The sequence below is a fragment of the Blennius ocellaris genome (assembly GCF_963422515.1).
Source record: "Blennius ocellaris genome assembly, chromosome: 3".
NCBI lineage: Eukaryota > Metazoa > Chordata > Actinopteri > Blenniiformes > Blenniidae > Blennius > Blennius ocellaris.
Genome location: NC_137652.1, coordinates 25,188,978 through 25,209,040, shown reverse-complemented (window position 1 = coordinate 25,209,040; position 20,063 = coordinate 25,188,978). Strand labels below are relative to the sequence as shown.

Here is a 20,063-nt window from a genome sequence, read left to right as displayed (position 1 = left end):
TCATATTCTCACCAGTGTGGCAAGAAACTCAATGTTTTGGTTTTTCTTTTAAGTATTATTGCACAAGTTTTGGAGGTTTCCCCCTGTGAAGCCTCTTGACACACATTTGTGACTTTTAAGACACCACAATGTACAAGTTTCTTGCATGTGTGCACGTGAAATCCCTCCACACATGCTGATAAGAGTTAACTATTTTAATTAAAATGATATTTGGGTTTGATTGCAGGAGTTTGGAGGCATTTCTCCTGCTGGAAATCCTCCTAAACACATTAAATGGATGTTGATCTGCAAAAGAAACCTACATTTCTGACTTTAACACACTAAAATGTGCAGATTTCTTGCAGATGTGATTTTAAGACCATGTTTTGAGTATGATTGCATGAGTTTGGAAGTTTCCCCCGCTGTAAAATGTCCTCTAAACACACATTTCTCTCTTTAAGACACTAGAATGTGCAGATTTCTTGCAGGTGTGCACTTTTAAGTTTCCTCACATGGACGGATGAGAATATGAAGTATTTAGAAGTAATTTTTGTGTGTGTGTGACTGCCTTTGTTGGGAAGTGTCTCCACTGTATACCCTCTTCTACACACCTTGAATAGATGTCAATATGCTTAAGAGAGACCCATCTCAGACTTGAATACCCTGAAATGTGCAGGTTTCTTCCGTCCACATACACTGATGAGAGTATGAAGTATTTAAGGGGCATGCTTTTGGGGGTATTATTGCAGGAGTTTGGGAGTGACCCCCCCGTAAACCCTCCTCTAAACACACCTCCCTCCCTCCTCCTCCAGACCTCCTTCTTTAAGGCCACTTCGCCAGATGGTGCAGTCTTTCTTTTGTTTACCCACCTAACCTTAGTTACACAGCTATGGAGGGAGCATCACCGCTGGAAGCGTTCACGTAAGTCGTTTTTTTTTTTTTTTAAGATTCAAACGCCTTTTTCAACGGAACATGTGAGAAAATAAACCTGCTCCCACTTCAGATTTAACTTTTTTTTAAACTCAGACCTCCAGCCAGCTGTTGTCGTCTCTTACGTGCGGCGCGCCGCTTCATTACACACATCCTACTTACTCTGCTTCAAATAAAACGCATATTAATCGTTAAAAGGAACTTTTATTGTTTTGTGGAATAACTACTTTTTTTTTTTATTTCGGGTTTCTCAGTCAAACTTTGGCTAATTTGTCTGGATAACTGTTCACGGTGTGATTGACAGCCGGGAGGGCCAATGACAGCCAGTATAAAGTCTGTGTACGGGGCCGTTGCCGTGGTTACCCGCCGACATTCCACAGACCTGGAAGCCGAGGGGGCGGGACTACGTGTTAAGCACGGGTGGATGCACTTCTGAGCGACAAGTAACGACAAGACACAGATAAACACTTTTTTAAGTCATCTTCAACGAACTAACAGGAAAACATGCATGTCTCACTGTGAAAGTAACGGACAAAGTGTTGTTTTCTCTCTCCTGACACCGCTGTCCGATGGTCGCTAACTCTGTTAGCATGCGCGGCTAACGCGTCAGCTTACATCAAAATGTCGCAGAGATCCGATTAATTTCTACAATATTGAAAAGGTCAGGCGGGGTAAAGTGTCAAATATGAGTGGAAAGTTGATCCTCTGTGCGGGTGAGGTAGGCTGGATTTGTTCACCTGTCAGAGCTGCCCTGCCTACCTGCTCAGGTGTGTTACCTTCAGTCTCCTCCCCTCAACACACAGTGTGGAGATCAATGGTTCCTAACCTTTTCCTCCAGGACCCGAATGTTTACCAGTGTAAACTTAGGTGACACTCCACCACACCCTAAACAATTACAAAAACGTTGAAGGAACCTCACAACACACTGTATTAAATAGAATTCCTTTGTTATACTCTGCAAAGATGACTCGCTTTTGCCATAGGATAGACCCGAGACGGTGTGTAAACTCAAAGAGCTTGAAGTTTCAAACTTTCATTTGCCAGTTTTTCACCATAAAAGAGGAATTCAGCTCTAATTTTCAATGAAAGACTGATTCGTCTTCATCTTTAGCCTGACACGCAGCCACTTTTTTCTTCTGAACTTTGTACATTTGTGACGTAAATTAATTAGATGCAGACTCACCTATTTTTAAGACGTGAAACGTTGATCAGGGGTGTTAGACACGTTTTATTTCAGGGGCTTCATGCAGCCCAATTTCAATTTGATTGATCCAGACTAGTAAAAAAGTGTCATAACATTATAATTTCAACTTTCAAGTTTTTCTTTGTTTGTGACGCAGAATATAAATGATGAAAAATGTCTATATTTTCCCAAATCCAAATAGTGATTACGGGAAATACTACAGTCTCTATATAAAGCCAATTTTAATGAAACCTTCTGCAAAATACAGTGAAACGTCCTAAAAGCTTCTCCTATAGCTGTTGCATTATGGTTCTTTTTATTTACTCACTCTGACGTCGTGGCTTTGTGTCTAGCTTGATGGAATAGAGGGAATGGAATGGAATAGAAATACTTTATTGATCCCGGAGGGAAATTCTTTAAAATCCTAGTACAATCAATGTTAATCTGTAAGTAATAGATGTGATGAAAACTGAAGTCCAGCATGCTGACTTATGGAAAACTCTCCTGATTTGCTTGTTTTCTGTGTTTCAGGTGACCTGGCTGGAGGAGAGGGTCACACCAGGATGGGATGGCTCGCGAGGCCGTGACAAAACTGCGGCTAGCTTCTCATCCCTCTGCTGCATTTGGAGCCGATGTTAATTTTTTCATAGTGGCCTGACAGCAGAGCTCTTAAACAGGCTGACAGACCCTGGCCGTGGCAAGTTTCCTTGCCTGAGGACTTATAATGAGAGCAAAGTGAAATATAATTCAGTTTTTGTTCATGTGGCCATCCGAGGCAGATGATCAGTTTGACAACATTGACTTTTAAGTGGAAGAAACAGACAAAAGATACCCGCCTGGGAGGTCGATGGCCATCCACTTCAATCTGTTCAACAGGGTAGATGCCAATCAGTAGACAGCAGAGATCATGAACCTGCCGTTCAGGAGACAGAGATACCTGCAGGAAGGTCCAGAGAGAGACAGAGGCCAGAGAGGGAAAGCACGTACCGCAGGAGGGAAAGGACGCAACGTTCATGACATGCAAAAGTGTCACACGAATGAACTTCGAGCAGAGGATATGTGCTCGGCGCTTTAAGGAAGATCCCACAACACAACTGAGAAATGGGACAGATTCATCTGCATCAGCCTCGACCAGAATTAAACCTTAATTGAAAGGAAGGTCAAGGAGAGTCTTTCCACCCCCTTTTAAACTGACGCTCAGTTTCTTCTGCCTGATATCTGAAGGCTTCTGCCTCCGAGGAATAAAACCTCTTGAGTTGATGGACAAGAGAAAGTTTCCCGGAACGATGTCCCGGCAAATGGATGCATCATCTAAAAGGCGCCCCCATGGTGGTGGAGGTGGTGGAGGTGGGATGAGCTTTCCTCCTCCTCCACCGTCCTCCTCCTCCGTCCAGCAGGGCCGGATTCGGGGCGTGGAGGTGGCCAGAGGGCGAACGGGTTACGGGTTCACCCTGTCAGGCCAGAGCCCCTGTGTCCTCAGCTGTATCCTGAAGGGGAGCCCCGCCGACTACGTCGGGCTGCGCTCTGGAGACCACATCCTCTCCGTCAATGACATCAACGTTTCCAAGGCCTCTCATGAAGATGTGGTCAAGCTGATCGGACGCTGCTCCGGCGTCTTGAAGCTCGTCATCGCCGAGGGGGAGCGGCAGAGGCGGCACCACCACCAGCGCTCGGCAGGCGGCCGCCACCACAGCAGCAACACGATGGCGGCGTCTTACCTGGACTCCTGCTCCAGTGACGACGAGCTGGACGGTTTCTATGACAACAGCGTCAACAACAACAACAACAGCAGCAGGTCGGCCTGCGGAGGCCGCGGAGGCTGGTGCAAGCCCAAGCTGGACTCCAAGCAGCTGGGCATCAACAGGGCGGAGAAGGTGGTGGCGGAGCTGCAGTCTGGAGGAATCTTCAACATGATCTTTGAGAACTCCAGCCACTCCTCCAGCAGCTCGGACAAGGACAGGCCCGGGGCGAGCTGCCCCTCGAAGCCACGCCCACTCTCTGACCCGGACTTCCCTCCGTACCGCTCCGCCTCCCGGTCCCAAAGCAATCCCAATCTCCTCTCCGAAGAGGAGATGGCGCAGGTTCTCAACGACGATTCGGTCTTCCTGGAGTCCGACTTCCGTCATCTCCACCTTCACCATCACGAGGAGCAACACGTGGATGTAGGAGACGGAGGCGACCTGGGCCTGGAGCCCAGCGAGGGAATTCTCAACGTGGGGATGATCGTGGGATACCTCGGCTCCATTGAACTGGCCTCCACAGGGACCAACTTGGAGAGCGACAGCATCCAAGCCATCAGAGGGAGCATGAGGCGCCTCAGAGCCGAGCAGAAGATTCATTCACTGGTCCTCATGAAGGTGCAACTGGCAGCTTTATTTATTTATTTTTTTTCTTCGCTTCTTATTTTGCCTGAATCCTTAATGTAATCACCCATAAGCACCTAAATCTTATCATTCCGCCGATAAGCAAAGATCTCTTCCATTTACTAATCAGAGAAAAGCATATTTAAAAAAAAATACAGCAAAGTCATTCATACAAGTCTTTTGAGGAATTTCAACTGTTCAACCTTTATTGATGTGCAATACATTTCACATGGAAACTTTAAATATCATCAATTTGACACAATATTTCACATATTCATTGCATTAAAAATCAGACGATTCTCGAGTTTGTTTCTATTAGAAAGATATAATCTTTAATTTTAAACAGGAAAAAGCAGGAAGTGACTTCACGTGGTTGCTTGTCCTCATAATTTCAGCTCGCTGTGATTGCTTCATTATTCTCCCTGCATCAAGTTTTAACATGCGTCAATTATAACCCCACCAGGTCATGCATGACAGCGTGCAGCTGTGCAGTGACCGAGGTCAGGTCTTGGCCACCTATCCTGCAGAGAAACTCGCTTTCAGCGCGTGCTGTCCCGATGACCGGCGCTTCTTCGGCCTGGTCACGATGCAAGCCACCGACGACCCCGACCACTTCATCAACGGACGAGACGACGAGGCGGGCTTGAGGACTTCCTGTCATGTCTTCATCGTGGACCCCGAACTTTGTCTCCATCAGGTAAAGGAAAAAAACACACACTTAAGAAGCGCAATGAAAGCATGAGAAACCACTTTTTGAAATAGAATCAACTCAAGAAGATAATTCATATTTCCTCATCAAGTACATTTGAAAATGTTCTGTAGAATCAACACAGATATGAGCAAATAACAGAACTAAAAAAAAACAAAAACAATTGTATTGGACTCTCCTCCAAATCTCAGCTTTCTAATGAGATTAGTAAATTTTGGTCGTTATTACTTGGTTTGTGCGAAAATATTGATTATTTTTGTCACGTGTATCTTTGTATAACAACAACAATAAACTTTATAATTCAAATTAAAACGTCATTACTTCACCGGTCCAGCCCACTCAAGATGAAATTGTGCAGGATCTGGGCCCGGAATTAAAACATGTTTGACACCACTGATCTAAAACAATTAAAAAGACCAGGAGCAGAGATGTATGTACGTACAGATGTGGTTTACAGAGAAGGCTAGGAATAGAAAAAAAAGATTTTGGTTTCCACTAAACGAGTTCCAAAAAAGTGCGTTAATAGAGTATTCATTGATGTTGATAGATATAGAACTGCAAATTCATCTATATTCAAAACGTGAATGAAAGGAAGTTTAGGGTTTTTGTTGCTGGCAGCTCTTCCTGATGGAGGCTCTTGTTTCTCCAGGTCCATCTCGGTGTCGCCATGAGGTTTGGTTTTGAATGCACTCCTGATCCGGACACAGGAGGCTGCCTGGAGTTCCCCCCCAGTTCTCAGCCTCTCCTCCAGTTTGTCTCCGTCCTCTACCGGGACATGGGAGACAACATCGAGGGCGTCCGGGCTCGGGCTTTCCACGACCCGGACAACGACGCCCAGCAGAACCACAGCACCAGCAGCAACAGCGACAGTGGAATCGGCAACTTCCTACCAGAAGAGAAGAGCAACAGGGTGCTTTTAGTTGACCTGGGCGGACCTCCCAACCACAATCACACCTCCGGGCCACGCCACTGGGACAGCCCCCCGCCGTCTCAGCAGGCCTGGAGCCCCACCCTCGGAGCGGCGGCGGCGGCCTCGCTGCCTCCCCCGCCCCCGCCCCCTCCCATGCTGAGGAATGGCCACTACCGTCACGACCCGCACCTGGCCGACCTCCCTCACCCTCTGCCCTTGGCTCACCCCGACGTCTCCGGCAGGCACTCACGAGGCGTCCACCCACACCACTACCCGCCGGGGAAGCTGGGAGGAGCCGTCGGGGGAGGAGACAGGAGGGTGGGCGGGGCGGCGGCAGCGGGGGTGGAACCGCAGCGGTGGCTGCCAGTCCATGTGCTGAGAGACTGGCGGCAGCAGCACCACCACAGCCACCTGCAGGGCCTGAGCAGTGACCAGGAGTCCTACGCCGAGTCCACCGACGGGTGGTCGTCAGCCAACTGCAGCACCCTGCCCCCACCCATGAGTAAGATCCCGGCCGACCGCTACAGGGCCCCGCTGGCCCCCGGAGACCACCTGCCGCCACCTGGAGGGAGCCAGCCCCCTCCTCCCCCGCATCCTCACACCCACCGGCTGGCCGCTCACAAGGATGAGTGGGCCAAGAAGCTGTTCGGTTCAGGAGACAGGGAGCGCAGCGGAGCGGAGAAGAAGCGAGGAGGGAACGCCAAGGACGGGGAGAAAAAGGTACGATTTTAAATGCATCTACGAAAGTGAACCATCTGGAAAGTTTTTTTGTTTGTTTGTTTGGTTTGGGTTTTCTTTTAAATCTACTCTCCCAGCTAAACCTGGTAATTCCAACAATAGTGCATTCACCGATGTGCCGCTCCACTTTGTGTGTTGTCGGAGAGCTGTGTTAAAACTGACCATGAGATGAGAAGCCCAGGCAGTCGGCGGCGTCCCCCATCACACGTCCCTGTTGTGGAAATTTACCCCGACTCCAGTGTGTCCAAGTCCAGTTTATTGAGGCTATAAATCCATCCGCGCTCATCCCTCCGCTCTCGTTTGCACTCCGGCCTCCGATTCAACTCGCTCTTTGCTCTCATGGCCCGGGAACTTTTTCGCTCGCACTTAAAAACGTTCCTCGCTCCGAGAAAATGACCATAAACCTCGCGCGGCCCACCCGACACCCTCGTAGCGCAGTGAATTAATGTGAGCATGGCAGTTGGCTCCCTACCCACCAAGTGGATTGATAAGTTATTTATCCTCACGACTCCAGTATCAGATCATGTATTATGCAGGAGCCTGATAGCTGCCTTCACCTGAAAACCACCTGTTTCCTGCTTTAAAGCGAGAGCAGGACAACAGCGCGGGAGGCTTTGTGAAGTCCATATGAAGTAGAATCCTGTTCGCCTTTCATCATTTAAACTCTCCTGTCGTCTTCAGATCGATTCTAACTGTGGCTTTCTTACATGTAATTGTCTGGAAATGACATGGATGGTTTTATATTATCCTGTTTGTGTGCCAATTCTATGTTTTATTCAAATCTGTTTTCTTCCTGGGTGGATTTCACCAAGTAAGATAACAAAAATTAAAATAAATAAATAAATAAAAGAGCGTTTCCAGCACTAAACTCTGAGCTATTCTAGAGAAAAAAATAAATGCAATCTCAGATCTTTTCATTAAGATTAAAATGAGATCCTGCATACTTTACATTATACAATTAAATGTAAAGTGGATGTTAATGTGTTTGAAACCAGTAGTCCAAAAGGAGAAACACAAGGTTTAAAAAGAGACCTGCTGCATTATTCTGTCAGAATAGGTTCTTTTCTGCTCCTTTAGACAACAGAAAGGAGGAGATCCAGACAAAGAAGGAAAGATAAATCCAGCCGGACTGGATTCCTTCTGTGTCAACCACCTTCAAGCAGTGTGTAGGAAACAGGAGCAGCATCTGCCTATATGTTGGATAATCTGCGACACTGGAGGAGGCTGGGGCTTCCCCCGATGGAGCGCTGCTGTGGACAATGTCTCAGGGACGTTGGGGGACAATCACAGGAAGGGTTTACAGGGCCGGTGGCAGGAAGGTGGAGGTTGCCTCTCTGAAAACCGCTCTCTGGGACACTTGTGGTGAGACGTGTGCATCTTTTTCTGCTGTTCACGCCGACTTGTCGCCTCCCGGTAATGTGCGGGCGTCCTCCGCCGCTTCTCCCTCAGTGGCTGACACATGGTGGCACTGTTTCACCACCCAAAAGTCCCTCCACTCCCACACTTTTGATGACTGTCCGTGGGAGGTAATTTCAGGTTTTCAGGTTTAAAAAAAAAAAAAAAAAAAGCCAGATGTCAGCTTTGAAAGATGTTTTGATGGGCAGTGATGGTGAATATGCAGGAACAAGCGGTCGCGCGTTGATTAAAGTGGCACAGGGATTACTGTGATGCTGCAGCTTTGATGTAACGCTGATTGCTCAGTGTGACACTTTTTGGACACGACGTCCAAGTGTCAGAAGCCTTTCTGTGTGTGTGTGTGTGTGTGTGTGTGTGTGTGTGTGTGTGTGTGTGTGTGTGTGTGTGTGTGTGTGTGTGTGTGTGTGTGTGTGTGTGTGTGTGTGTGTGTGTGTGTGTGTGTGTGTGTGTGTGTGTGTGTGTGTGTGTGTGTGAGAGAGACAAGATCAGCTGCACAGTTTTCCTCTAAAATTTCAGGTTTTTTTCCTCGGAGGGAAAAAAAACCAAACCCAAATAGTGTCCCTGTTACAGCCACACCCAAAAACAATCCCAGCACCGTCACAGACTCACGTCAACTGTTTATCTTTATCCCCACAACTCAAACATTCGCCTTTCTGCCAATAAAACAACAACCCAACGTGTCGCTGAAGCCTCATTTCCATTCGTTTGTTTTAACTGACTTATGAGAGCGCTTGTGTGCACACATGTAATCATGTCTTCAGATCTGCATTATCTGACACACACGTGCGCGCAGACACACACACACACACACACAGACACATGCACACGCACACAACACAGATGCTGGCTTGACTCAGTATCTAGGCAACACCACTGGTCATCGCCTGATGAAATGCAGTGAAGATCAGCTCTTTCCCAGCCAGTCACATCCAGCTCGTGTGAAACCTGTCAGTGTTGATTAATTGCTCATTAGTCAACCCGGGGCTGGTTTGTGTTTGCGTTTCCACTACAGTGCCAGAAGATTAGCAAGATGCCATCTGTGAGAGGGGGATAAAGAAGACACTTCACTTCTTCTGTAAAGATGAGACACACAAAAAAAAAAAGACAACGGGGGCAAATTGTGACTGTGTCAAACCAACGCTAATCCTGTTCTCCTCTTTGGTTTACAGTGGTTACATCATCTGTAAATCACTTGGACTAATAAAGTTAAATGACCCCGTGTCTTCATCTGGTGTTTAAGCAGTGATTTATGGCATCATGTAAAGCCTGAACCGTTTTAACTGTCGTTGGAACAATAGATTTCGACGACAGTGAATCTTCACTTATCATAAATAGTCTTAAATCTTCTACGGTAATGGTCACGAAATCTTCTTTATCTATGAAATAATATAATTATAGTAAAGAAAATAGTATGTTAATAAGCAAACATGTTTTGCAGAAAAGAAGGCTACACAGGTACTTTGTCCTTTCTCATTTTACACGATTGTAAAATGGCTTTAATAGTCAACTTACTGCAAAAATCATCTCTATAATTAGTTTGACCAAAAAAGACACTTAAAAGTTCAATTATACTTCTTATAGTTTTAATATGATGTTCTCTGGGTACTCCACTGTATTATCACAATCAAAATGTACAATATGTTGTATATACTTATCAATATAAAGAAATAATTGCAAAGGGAGTGGAATCCCAGACATGCCAAACTCGTAATTTCTAAAGGAAAAGTGGGAAAGAAATGCGTTGCATCAATTATCACATTATTACAACTACATGGATAATTTTTCTTAAAGAGTTTCTCTTTATATGAAGGTCAAGTTAAATAGCCATAGCTCGGTATTTCTATTAGTTTGACTTTACTTAACAATTAAATTCTGATATATTTTGACATATTCACTATATTCCTCTTTGATATTAATAATAATAAAAGAATTGATTACAAAACACAATAATCTATCTATATAACCAACAACACATGATGAAGAGCTTTGAAATGAGTTATTATGCTTAAAATAGTCTCTCTTCATTAATTAATGGTAAAAAAAATACTATAAATTATAATAATGCAGCTTCTGTATAATAAATAAGTACACAGCGCCAATAATTGCTCTCTTTTGAAGCCTCAGATAATAAATATGGAAACATATTCATAAAGTTGAATAAAATATAAATTACTCTTTTTCCAAGGTAATTAGGGATGATAGGATTAATAAGAATAATGAATAATAATTAATAATAAGAATAAGAATAATGAATTTTATTTGTGGAGCACTTTACATTATAAGTCTTAAAGTTCTAAAAACAATCATACAAAGAAAAAAGCAATGACAATTTAAAAAAGAGCTGCGAAATAGGAACATTTTCCGTCTCTTTTAAAAGTATGAATGTTATTCATTTCTTCCATTAGGAGACATTTTCAATACATACAACATGAGGTTTTTTTAATGAAATAAATTTTTTCGATGAAATCATTGACAGTGTCCATCAAGTTTGAGTCCATCCAACACTAAAAGTACATACTGATCAATAGGATCAATAGGATTTTGCTACTGATTTTACAGCTGCTCCAGCTGTGGAGTGTCGCACATTTTGTCTCTCTGTCGTCACTGTGGGGTCGACTAAAATAAGATGTGGCTCTTCAGACAAAAATCACAGGCCTGTACATGCCTGCGTGTAACATGTGGAATTTAACATTTAGGTGAAAAAAATGAGAAAACCCGTCTTCTCACTTTGCACTATTTCCACAGGCACGTCGGGTTTTAAAGTTTAGTTCACACAAGTGGAGTTTCTTACGTAGCTTTGTACAGTGCAACCAAACTATATTGTTTAACATTCATGTGGATAAATTGGGCCAATAATCCCGTTATTATTAACAGATGAACCTGAGACCTGGACAAGCAGCTGTTAAACTAACAGCTGAGTCAACACTGGAAAGCTTTCAGAGGGCGGCAATAAAATATTACATCCAATACTGCCAGATAAGAGGAGTGGGCTTTTATTAAATTAGATTGATGAAATAATAGCAGCTGCTTTTAAACACTGACTTCATAATAATCATTCAGATTTTTAACATTTTAAAGTGAATTCTTTACAGGGCACTCATCAATAGCTTCTACTCTTAATTAAAGACTTTTTCCAAGACCTAATTTTGGGACTTTTTGCACACGTATTTAAAAAAAATGTTTAGGCCTAAAAAGCTTGTAACTGAGAAATTTCCAGCTGGATTTCTGAAAAGACTAAACCACTAGACCTGTACCAGTATCTGTATAAGCTTTTTATTGCAGGACTCAATCTTTTCCCATAATAAAGACTGATTAAGTAGTCCCTGCTTTATGCTGTTAATCGTATTCATCCATTCACACGCACAAACCAATGGAGGCAGGCGCCACTCTCAATTTATTCACTGGGGATGAGTTTTTCCTCAAAGACAGCTCAAGTGATGGAGAATCAAACCAACAACCTTCTGATTGAGAGTCACCCACTGTATCAACTGAGCCGCAGACTCGGGCAACCCCACCGCAGTCTGTACGACCACAAAATCCAGAAGCCATATTTTATGTACTGTAGCTTCTTTGTTAACCTATTCATCTTCATCTTCAGCCTGACGTGCTACCATTCTTTCTCCCTCTGGGTATACAGTGCAATTTCAAATAGTTTGAAACATATATAGATATTAAAAAAACCCAAAAAACAATAGACCTTTAATGTAAATGTTGAACTTAGTAGTTTCGTGATGTTATTAAATGAAGGCTCATCCTTTTAAATGTCCCCCCCCCCCCACCTTAAAATTAAGAGGGCTTCAATCTATTTGACAATGTTTTATATGCCTCGTTAAAGTGTGGTCGTTACGAGCTGGATGCATCGGGTCTATGTTGTAAAATTAGATGTCAAACTGACCAAGCGCAACAGAGCTTCTTATCACATTGACATTGACGCATTTACATTTACGCTTTGTCACATTTACATTGACGACTCCACTGTTAGCAGTGGAGTCGTCAATGTAGAAATGGCCAGTAATGTGAAAAACCGGACCATTTTATATATAATAAAGCCAACAATAACAATAAGATTAATTTGCTTGAAGATTTCCTTGAGGACTGCACAAGCAGAGCTAAAGAACCACATGTCTGCACTGAAAAGAAAAAAGAAAAAAAGCAGTATTACCATCTATGCTTTGATGACGTGTTAACTTTTATGGATGATGAAAGTGTTTGTGATTCATCCATAAATGTTCCAGTGTGTGGTTTCTTGTGCAGTTATAAATACTCCAAATCAGGAAGTGGGAAAATCTCAATGAGCACACACAGTTTCTCATTCATAAGAGTTTCAGCATGTAAATTGAATGTTTCAACACCTGTTTGTTGTTTTTCTTTAATTCTCTTTATTCATTTTTTTTTTTTTTTTTTTATTTTTCATCAATACTGTAAAGTGGCGTGAGATGACTGCGTGCTCGCTGGGAGTGTATAAATAAGAGTGAACGCTCTCATGTGAACTGATCATGTGAATCTCCTCCGGCCTCAGGGTGGACGCTTTCGTGGCCTAACCATGGGATTCCCTCCTCTGGGCCAGCGCTCTGCAGCCCGCCGCTCCTTCGGACGCTCCAAACGCCTCAGCCTGGCCCGCTCGCTGGACGACCTGGAGGTAGGATCACACGCAGCCCCGCAGCAGCGCACCAGCATGCGCCGGGCGTTACTGCGGGCGCTCCAGCTCAGCCTTGACCGCCGTGCTATTGTCACATTGGAGCCACACGTGCAGCATCCACCTCTAATAATAGCGGCTCATGCGCACTATACATCCTCACATGACACTTCCGACCCTCCTCGCACATCACCGTGGCAACATACAGACAGATCCATCTTATAGAAAGCAACAAATCACGTTCCTCGGCCTGTGGATTAGGATTAAGACTGTAACACCTCGAAGAATTAGGAAATTACTTCAGAAATACACCAAGTGTGCATGTCCTGCTGACGGCATGCAGTGGCGCTCCAAAGATCCAGGAATTCTGCTTTTGTTCCTATTTTAGCTGCAAGAAACAACCCAGTATGGAGTCATTTGAGAAACATGAGTTTTGCCTAACAATATGCCTATTTAGTCCCGGTTACAGCAATAAATAATCTCAAAGTTAGCAGCAGCTATTCTTGTACTCACTGGAAAGATACAGAGATTGCTTTCATTTGTATGAAGTGTTATTTATTTTAATTGTAACTGGAATTTAGTTGACAGCATTTCATTTTCCTTACCTGTTTTACAAGACTTTAAATAGTGAGAATGACAACATGGCACATATTAAGGTATGTGTGTAAAGATGTAGGACGAGGACAATGCAATATATACAATGGTTCTTTATTCGTTTTTGTGTGCCTGGATGTGTCTCGCGTGTAAATAGCACAATTCATCAAATCAAATCAAATCAAACTTCATTTATATAGCTCTTTTCATACAATTAGTTGTGGCGCAAAGTGCGACACATACTTTAAAAAGAGAAATCACACACACACACACTCACACACACACACACACACACACACACACACACACACACACACACACACACACACACACACACACACACACACACACACACACACACACACACACACACATACACCAACCCCAACTGCCTGTATCAAAAAATAAATATATATATATATAAAAAAAGAAAAAGTGATGTAACGGTAGCCGGGCACAGATGAGCCAGGAGAGAAAACGTCATCCTGGGGTCAGTCAGCCACAGTGCGGAGCTCCACCATGCCGTGTCCAGAGCGGTCCCCAGGACAACGCCCCCCACAGGGCAGACCACAACATAACAGTGGCTTGGGGTTTTTTACAGATAAAGATCGGAGGAAAGCAAAATGGTTTCCGCTGTTTAGTGATGACCCAGGGAGGAGATAAGCAAATAACTGTTGCTTCTGTAGTCATGTTGTTCTCTCATATACATTTTTGGCATTTTTCCGTCATCGGTTGCCATACCAACAGGAAGCTCGGGACAGGAGGAGTTTGCAGGAAAAGTGGAATTCTAAACTGGTGTGTGTGTAGTGAGGGACAACTTTACTGAACCACATATTTCAGAATCTGTTCCTCGTATTGTTCCTTTTGCGTTTGAGCGTCCTGGTTTTTTTTTTGTGTGTTTTTTTTTTTAATCTGGCCCCCATGCAGTTTTTTGTATTTCGCTCTCTTAAAGTGTGAAGTCTGCTTCTTCCCATCATATTCATATTCTGGTGAGCACCGCGGAATTTCTGCTCACTTGAACTGCCCACCATTGTGTTGGATTCACAGGGGTGTATGTCCCTTTGCCAGAGCATCCCATGGCAGCGCTCCGCTCTTCTATTTCTCTTCTTCACCCCTCCCACCACTTCTATTCTACCTTTTTCTTCCGGTCGTTAGGCCTTTTTCTCCCACTGCACATGCAGTAATGTCCACAAACAGAGAGGGCTTTGTGTTGGTGGAGGGAAGAAGAGGCGCTGCGGATCTGTGTGTGTGTGTGTGTGTGTGTGTGTGTGTGTGTGTGTGTGTGTGTGTGTGTGTGTGTGTGTGTGTGTGTGTGTGTGTGTGTGTGTGTGTGTGTGTGTGTGTGTGTGTGTGTGTGTGTAGTGGGGGGGTAATGGGGTTCTAAGTGTTAGCCTGCACTTCTAATGAGCTCTGATGAGCAACAAGCTGACATCCACCTCGTTAGTGAAGCTGCCACACAAAGGCACCTACAGTATGTAGACACGTATACATACACACACACACACACACACACACACACACACACACACGCACGCATTGAAAGTCATATATGCCCACACACATGCCGAAAACATCATGCACGTTGACACACAAACAAGTTACAATGCCAAGATACGCACGCACGCACGCACGCATGCACGCACGCACACACACACACACACACACACACACACACACACACAGCTTTCAGCCATTTTGTTAGTGGTTCTATTTAAGCTTTTGCTGTAATTTTCTGACATCATGCTGCACTTTGTGTGTGTTCGTGCCGTGTGCGTGTGTGTGTGTGTGTGTGTGTGTGTGTGTGTGTGTGTGTGTGTGTGTGTGTGTGTGTGTGTGTGTGTGCGTGTGTTATATGTATATGTTAGACAAACCTTGACAGCTGCTACTTATGGTTATTGATCAGTAGAAGAGCTTTCTCGACACTTCAAAGCGCACAGCTCTTATGTCAGCAGACGGCAGTCGGGGTGATGAAGTCTGGCTGATGGATCTGCTCTGTGTCCTGGATTCTGGATTTTCTGCATTGATGAATTCATTTGCCGTGTACATTTCCCATCTCTGTGTATATGTGTATGTGTATAATGAGGATCATTGTCGGGTGATTGCAATAGAACTCTGTTTAAATGCACGAATGCTTAAAACCACAAGAAGCTTTTTTTAGTGACTATTTAAAAAAAAAAAAAAAAAAGTACGGCGTTAACCAAATTACCCGTGTAAAAGACACTGACGCACATGCAATCATTCACAAGTTGTCATAAAAGGATGGGATCTGAACTGCACTGAATCGTTCCCACGTGTCCACTATGTAGCCAAGTAGAAAATGACAATAGCCACAAGTAATCATTGAGTTGTCAAATGCACAAATATAGCCACCAAGCACTTGGGCTGATTGCAAGCCTGATTGCTGCTGTTTCCCCTCTTCAGTGGTGGGCAAGAGGAGACACAATTTCTCCCCAGTGGAGCTCAAGTGTTTGTCTTGGAGACAAATCCAGCAGGAAACAAACTAAATATATATATATATTTACCGTTGCAATGTAACACTGTGTTCCGGCACACAAAAGATGCAGCGGAGATGATGCACTCACTGCTGCACAGGACAAAATGTGCCGCAATATTGTTTATACAAAAATCAATCCTTTCACTATTTCAGCTTCTGATGTCTGTATCGGCACTGCGGCTCTCCGAATGAGCCACTCTGCTGGTGCTGGAGAAGGTGTTATTGATATGCTCGTAATAACTCAGGTCCACACCGTCGTAATGATGAGGGAATGTTCCCACTTCATTTAAAGAAATGCAAGAAATCAGGGTTGAAAGCTGAAGTAAAAAACCATGGCGTCTCCTTTTCACTTTGCGCATGTGCAGATGTGATGTAAGAAAAGGAATGAAATCAGATAAATTAGTATGCACAGGGAGTTTGGAGAAATCCATTGTGTATTAATCGGATCTGTCCTAATCAAATATCTGATAAGGCACGAAACATTCCACTGCTTACAGCATCACTTTAATGAGCCTCTCCAGAATCGTTTGCGCGTTTTCATTTCAGAGACGTTTCACATTTACACGGCAACGATTTGAAAACAATGTCCATTGATGGCAGACTCTCTGAAAATTATGTCATTTTCAAGTTTTTGTTTTTGTAACGAAACCGCACACACGTGCCGAGAATATAAACAACAATTAGGGAAAGAAGTAGCTACAGCAGCAGGAGATAAAATCGATTCAATAAGGCCAGTTCAATATCCTTCGATGTCTGACTGCTTGTTTTCACATTTTGGTGTGTGTGACTATTTCCAACAGCAAACTGAATCATACCACCAGTGCCGGCCTCTCACAGACAAACACCGTCTGTTTGTTTGTGGTTTCCTTTTGGAGCTTTAAGCTGATCACCAATTCACATCATGACCTTGACCCCGAGGCATCCACCTGACAATTTCCTCTCCACTCTAATTAAAGCCACTTTCTCTCCAACGGCGTCGACTCTGACACCAGCAGCTTCCTCCTGATCCTGTGATTTTGGGCTCTTGGAGACCTATTATGTAGCAGCTATTCTTTTGATCTTCATTTACTGAAGTAACAGTCTCTGAGAAGACCTTACTTTGTAAAAAAAAAAAAAAAAAAAACCAACTATAATGCAACAGTTCAAGGAGAGAAATGTTTTTGGGATATTTCACTGGATTTTTGATTAAAATTGACTTGATATTGAGATTGTAGTCATTTTCTGTAGTAGTTGGTTGGTTTTTGTGAAAATATATACATACTCATAATGCTTGCTCTGCACCAGAACAATGAAAAACTTTAAAGTTTGAATATAGAGTATATTATGGCACTATTTTACTGGTCCAGCCCGCTCAAGGTGAAATTACACTGTGTGTGGCTTCTGAACTAAAACGTGTTTGACACCCCCGTTATAGAGTTGTACTCACTCATTTCCTTTTGGATGTAAGCTATAAAGGTTGAGGATTTTTCTCTGTCATTTCTCACCTTCATTTGGCTGCATTTGGGTTTTGTGCATCCATCTTCTGTTCAGTGTGGGTGGAGGCAGTGTACAGGTTGCCAGTCGGAAAACATTGAGTCAAAACCAAATAGTTCTATCAAAGGCCAATTTTCTAATGACTGTATCGCTCATATTTTAATCATATCTAGCATGTAAACTCACAACTGTATGAGCCCCGCAGCTCGTTGACATGTGGCTGGGCAAAGTTACGTGGTGCACCTGAACGCATCACTCAAAGCCGTCAGCTCCTGCGGTTAAAACCGGATCAACATCGCAACCCGGACACAAACCTTCTTGTTTATTACTGAAACAGTTCGGGGAAATATATTTCTGAAAGCATTTGAAATAAGCCGCACCGTTGAAAAATTAAAACGCAGCTTCCCAGATGTGTAGCTGCTGTGAGGGGGCGTGGCCCGCCAGTGTGACAGCTTCTTCTCGGAGTATGAACTTTCCTGCCGAATAAACATTTCTTTCTGCAGCTGGCTGACGTCACAGCCGAGCCTTTCTTCTTGTTCTTCGGGGTTCTAATGGGAGTATGCAGGGGCCTTTACTCTCTTTAAATAGTTTACAAGAACTCCTTGACTTCAGACTACAGGTTCGTAGAGGTGCAGTCTTTGTACGAGTCATTAAAAAGATGAGAAAGGTTACAAGAAAAATGTAAATATTGTTCCTACAAATGTCACGGGTACGAATCCTGGATTCCAAAATTTACAACGTCTGCTCCACAAATCTAGAAAAGACGGATTCCTGAAGATATCTGGAAGATACTAATAAAACCGTGCTCCAGAGACCATCGAGGCTTTGGTGATAAAGAAATAACAAACAAACAAAAAAAAACAACAACCAACAACCCTTGGGTGTACTAATTTTTGCTCATGACTATGTGCATTAAAGTGAAGGATTGGATGAAACATGAATCGTCTTCAAGCAAGTTAAGTGCAATTGGCCCTGCTTTAACCCGTCTTCACCAGCCCTGACCTCTGTGACTGAGACGCTCCACAAAGCTCTCCAGGCATCTCTGCAATGCCATATTGTCAACTGCATCCTGCTTCACTATCACATGAAACAAACTGAAGCATTTTTAATTTAGAAAGTATTTTTCATAGACATGGATGATATAACATCCAATGACTTTTCCCTGCTGCAGCAGTCTCAAAGCGCTTTGGACTTTAAGTCACATTCACCCATTCATACACATCGTAACTCACAAGCTGCAGTGTTCGACCTCCATTGGGAGCAATCTGGTGTCCAGTGGATTGGACTGAGCAAGGTGGATGATTGAAGCCAGCTTGGTACCTGGTACTAGATGATGATCAGCAGTCGGGACACAGATCAGTCAGGCCATTGGGACCTCTGGCCTCATGTTGTGTAAATCCCCTTTTTTTTCTTGTTTCATACACAACAAACTTTGGTGCACTGCTTATTCTGACACCGTTCTATCGGAACCCGTGTTAACTTCTGCGGCCCGTGTGTTGTATCGGTGCACGTCGACCTTTCACCTGCATCACTGAGCCTTGACGGATGTTCAGCTTATCGTCGGCTCACAACGTTTCCATCTTTAAACCACTACTGATTACTGATTTACTTCTGTGAACCGGAAATGAACTGAATGAGCTACAGTTTTCCGATGCTCCCGTCCCGTCCTCCTGAGACTTCCTGAAATCCTTGCAATGTTCAATTTTCATGCTTCTACATTATTAACTGTGAGCGGGAACAGTTTGTCCCACCCATGCACAACCGGGCGTCAAGATGAGGAGGTCAATCAGTGTGATTCCCTTTAGAGCGGCGGCGGCATCAGGTTGCCTCAGGACGAGTATCTTTCATCAAAGTTCTACCAATTCAAACACGTGGATCGCACCGTCCGTGGCAGCGGCAGAGCTGAGTTGCAGAGAAACAAAGGAGAAGACGGGTTATTCACTTCACATGTCAGTCCCCACACAAGGATGGATTTTTTTCCCTTTTTTTTTTTTTTTTTTTTTTTTTTAAACTCTTCACTAGCGACAGTGAAAGTCCTGAACTGGACAAAGGAAGAAGATTTTTTTTTTCTCAAGAAAAGCACAACAAATGTTAGAAAATGTTGATATGTGAAAAAAGAAAATTGTGAAAAACGTTGTGTGCATGTGCACTCACTGTGTGAGTGTGGTGGTGCTCCGCTCGCTGTCCTCACCCCGGGGCCAAGTGGAGGACAGGCGGGAGGGGTGTGTGTGTGTGTGTGTGTGTGTTAGGGTGAGTACTTTCACCATGTCAAGGCATGTTGAGGAATGCAGCGACTTCTTGACTCCTGTTGCTCGCAGCCTAATCACTGCTGCAGATTGCAATCGTTGCTGTCAGCTGGATGACCTCCCGTCTCACTCTTCCAGGGGTGATCATCATCTCCAGACACCCAGAGCAGTAATTTCTCCCCGTTTCACTCATTTTACGCCGTCCTCCTCATCCTCCTCCTCCTCGCCGTCATGAATGTCAGTTTACTCTTCTTGCGGCAGACATGCGTGGGGCATACTAAGCAGATGACAGAAGAACACTGAGGGTAACACATTCAACTCCGCGCTGATTTTATATGTGGGTGTGTTCCTTAATGGCAAGGGGTCTCCCTCCGCAGCCGTGCCTACGCATT

At 44.0% G+C, this 20,063-nt stretch overlaps 1 protein-coding gene across 1 annotated transcript in view; it reads left to right on the top strand.

Moving 5' to 3' along the window:
* Nucleotides 1-810: 810 nt before the first annotated feature.
* rgs12b (regulator of G protein signaling 12b) overlaps nt 811-20,063 on the top strand; it is a 53,096-nt gene continuing 33,843 nt past the window's right edge. Inside the window, 5 exon segments of the mRNA XM_080520400.1 lie at nt 811-900; nt 2,624-4,449; nt 4,919-5,152; nt 5,814-6,794; nt 12,748-12,867. Coding sequence (XP_080376526.1) covers nt 3,352-4,449; nt 4,919-5,152; nt 5,814-6,794; nt 12,748-12,867 — 2,433 coding nt within the window. The 5' untranslated portion in view covers nt 811-900; nt 2,624-3,351.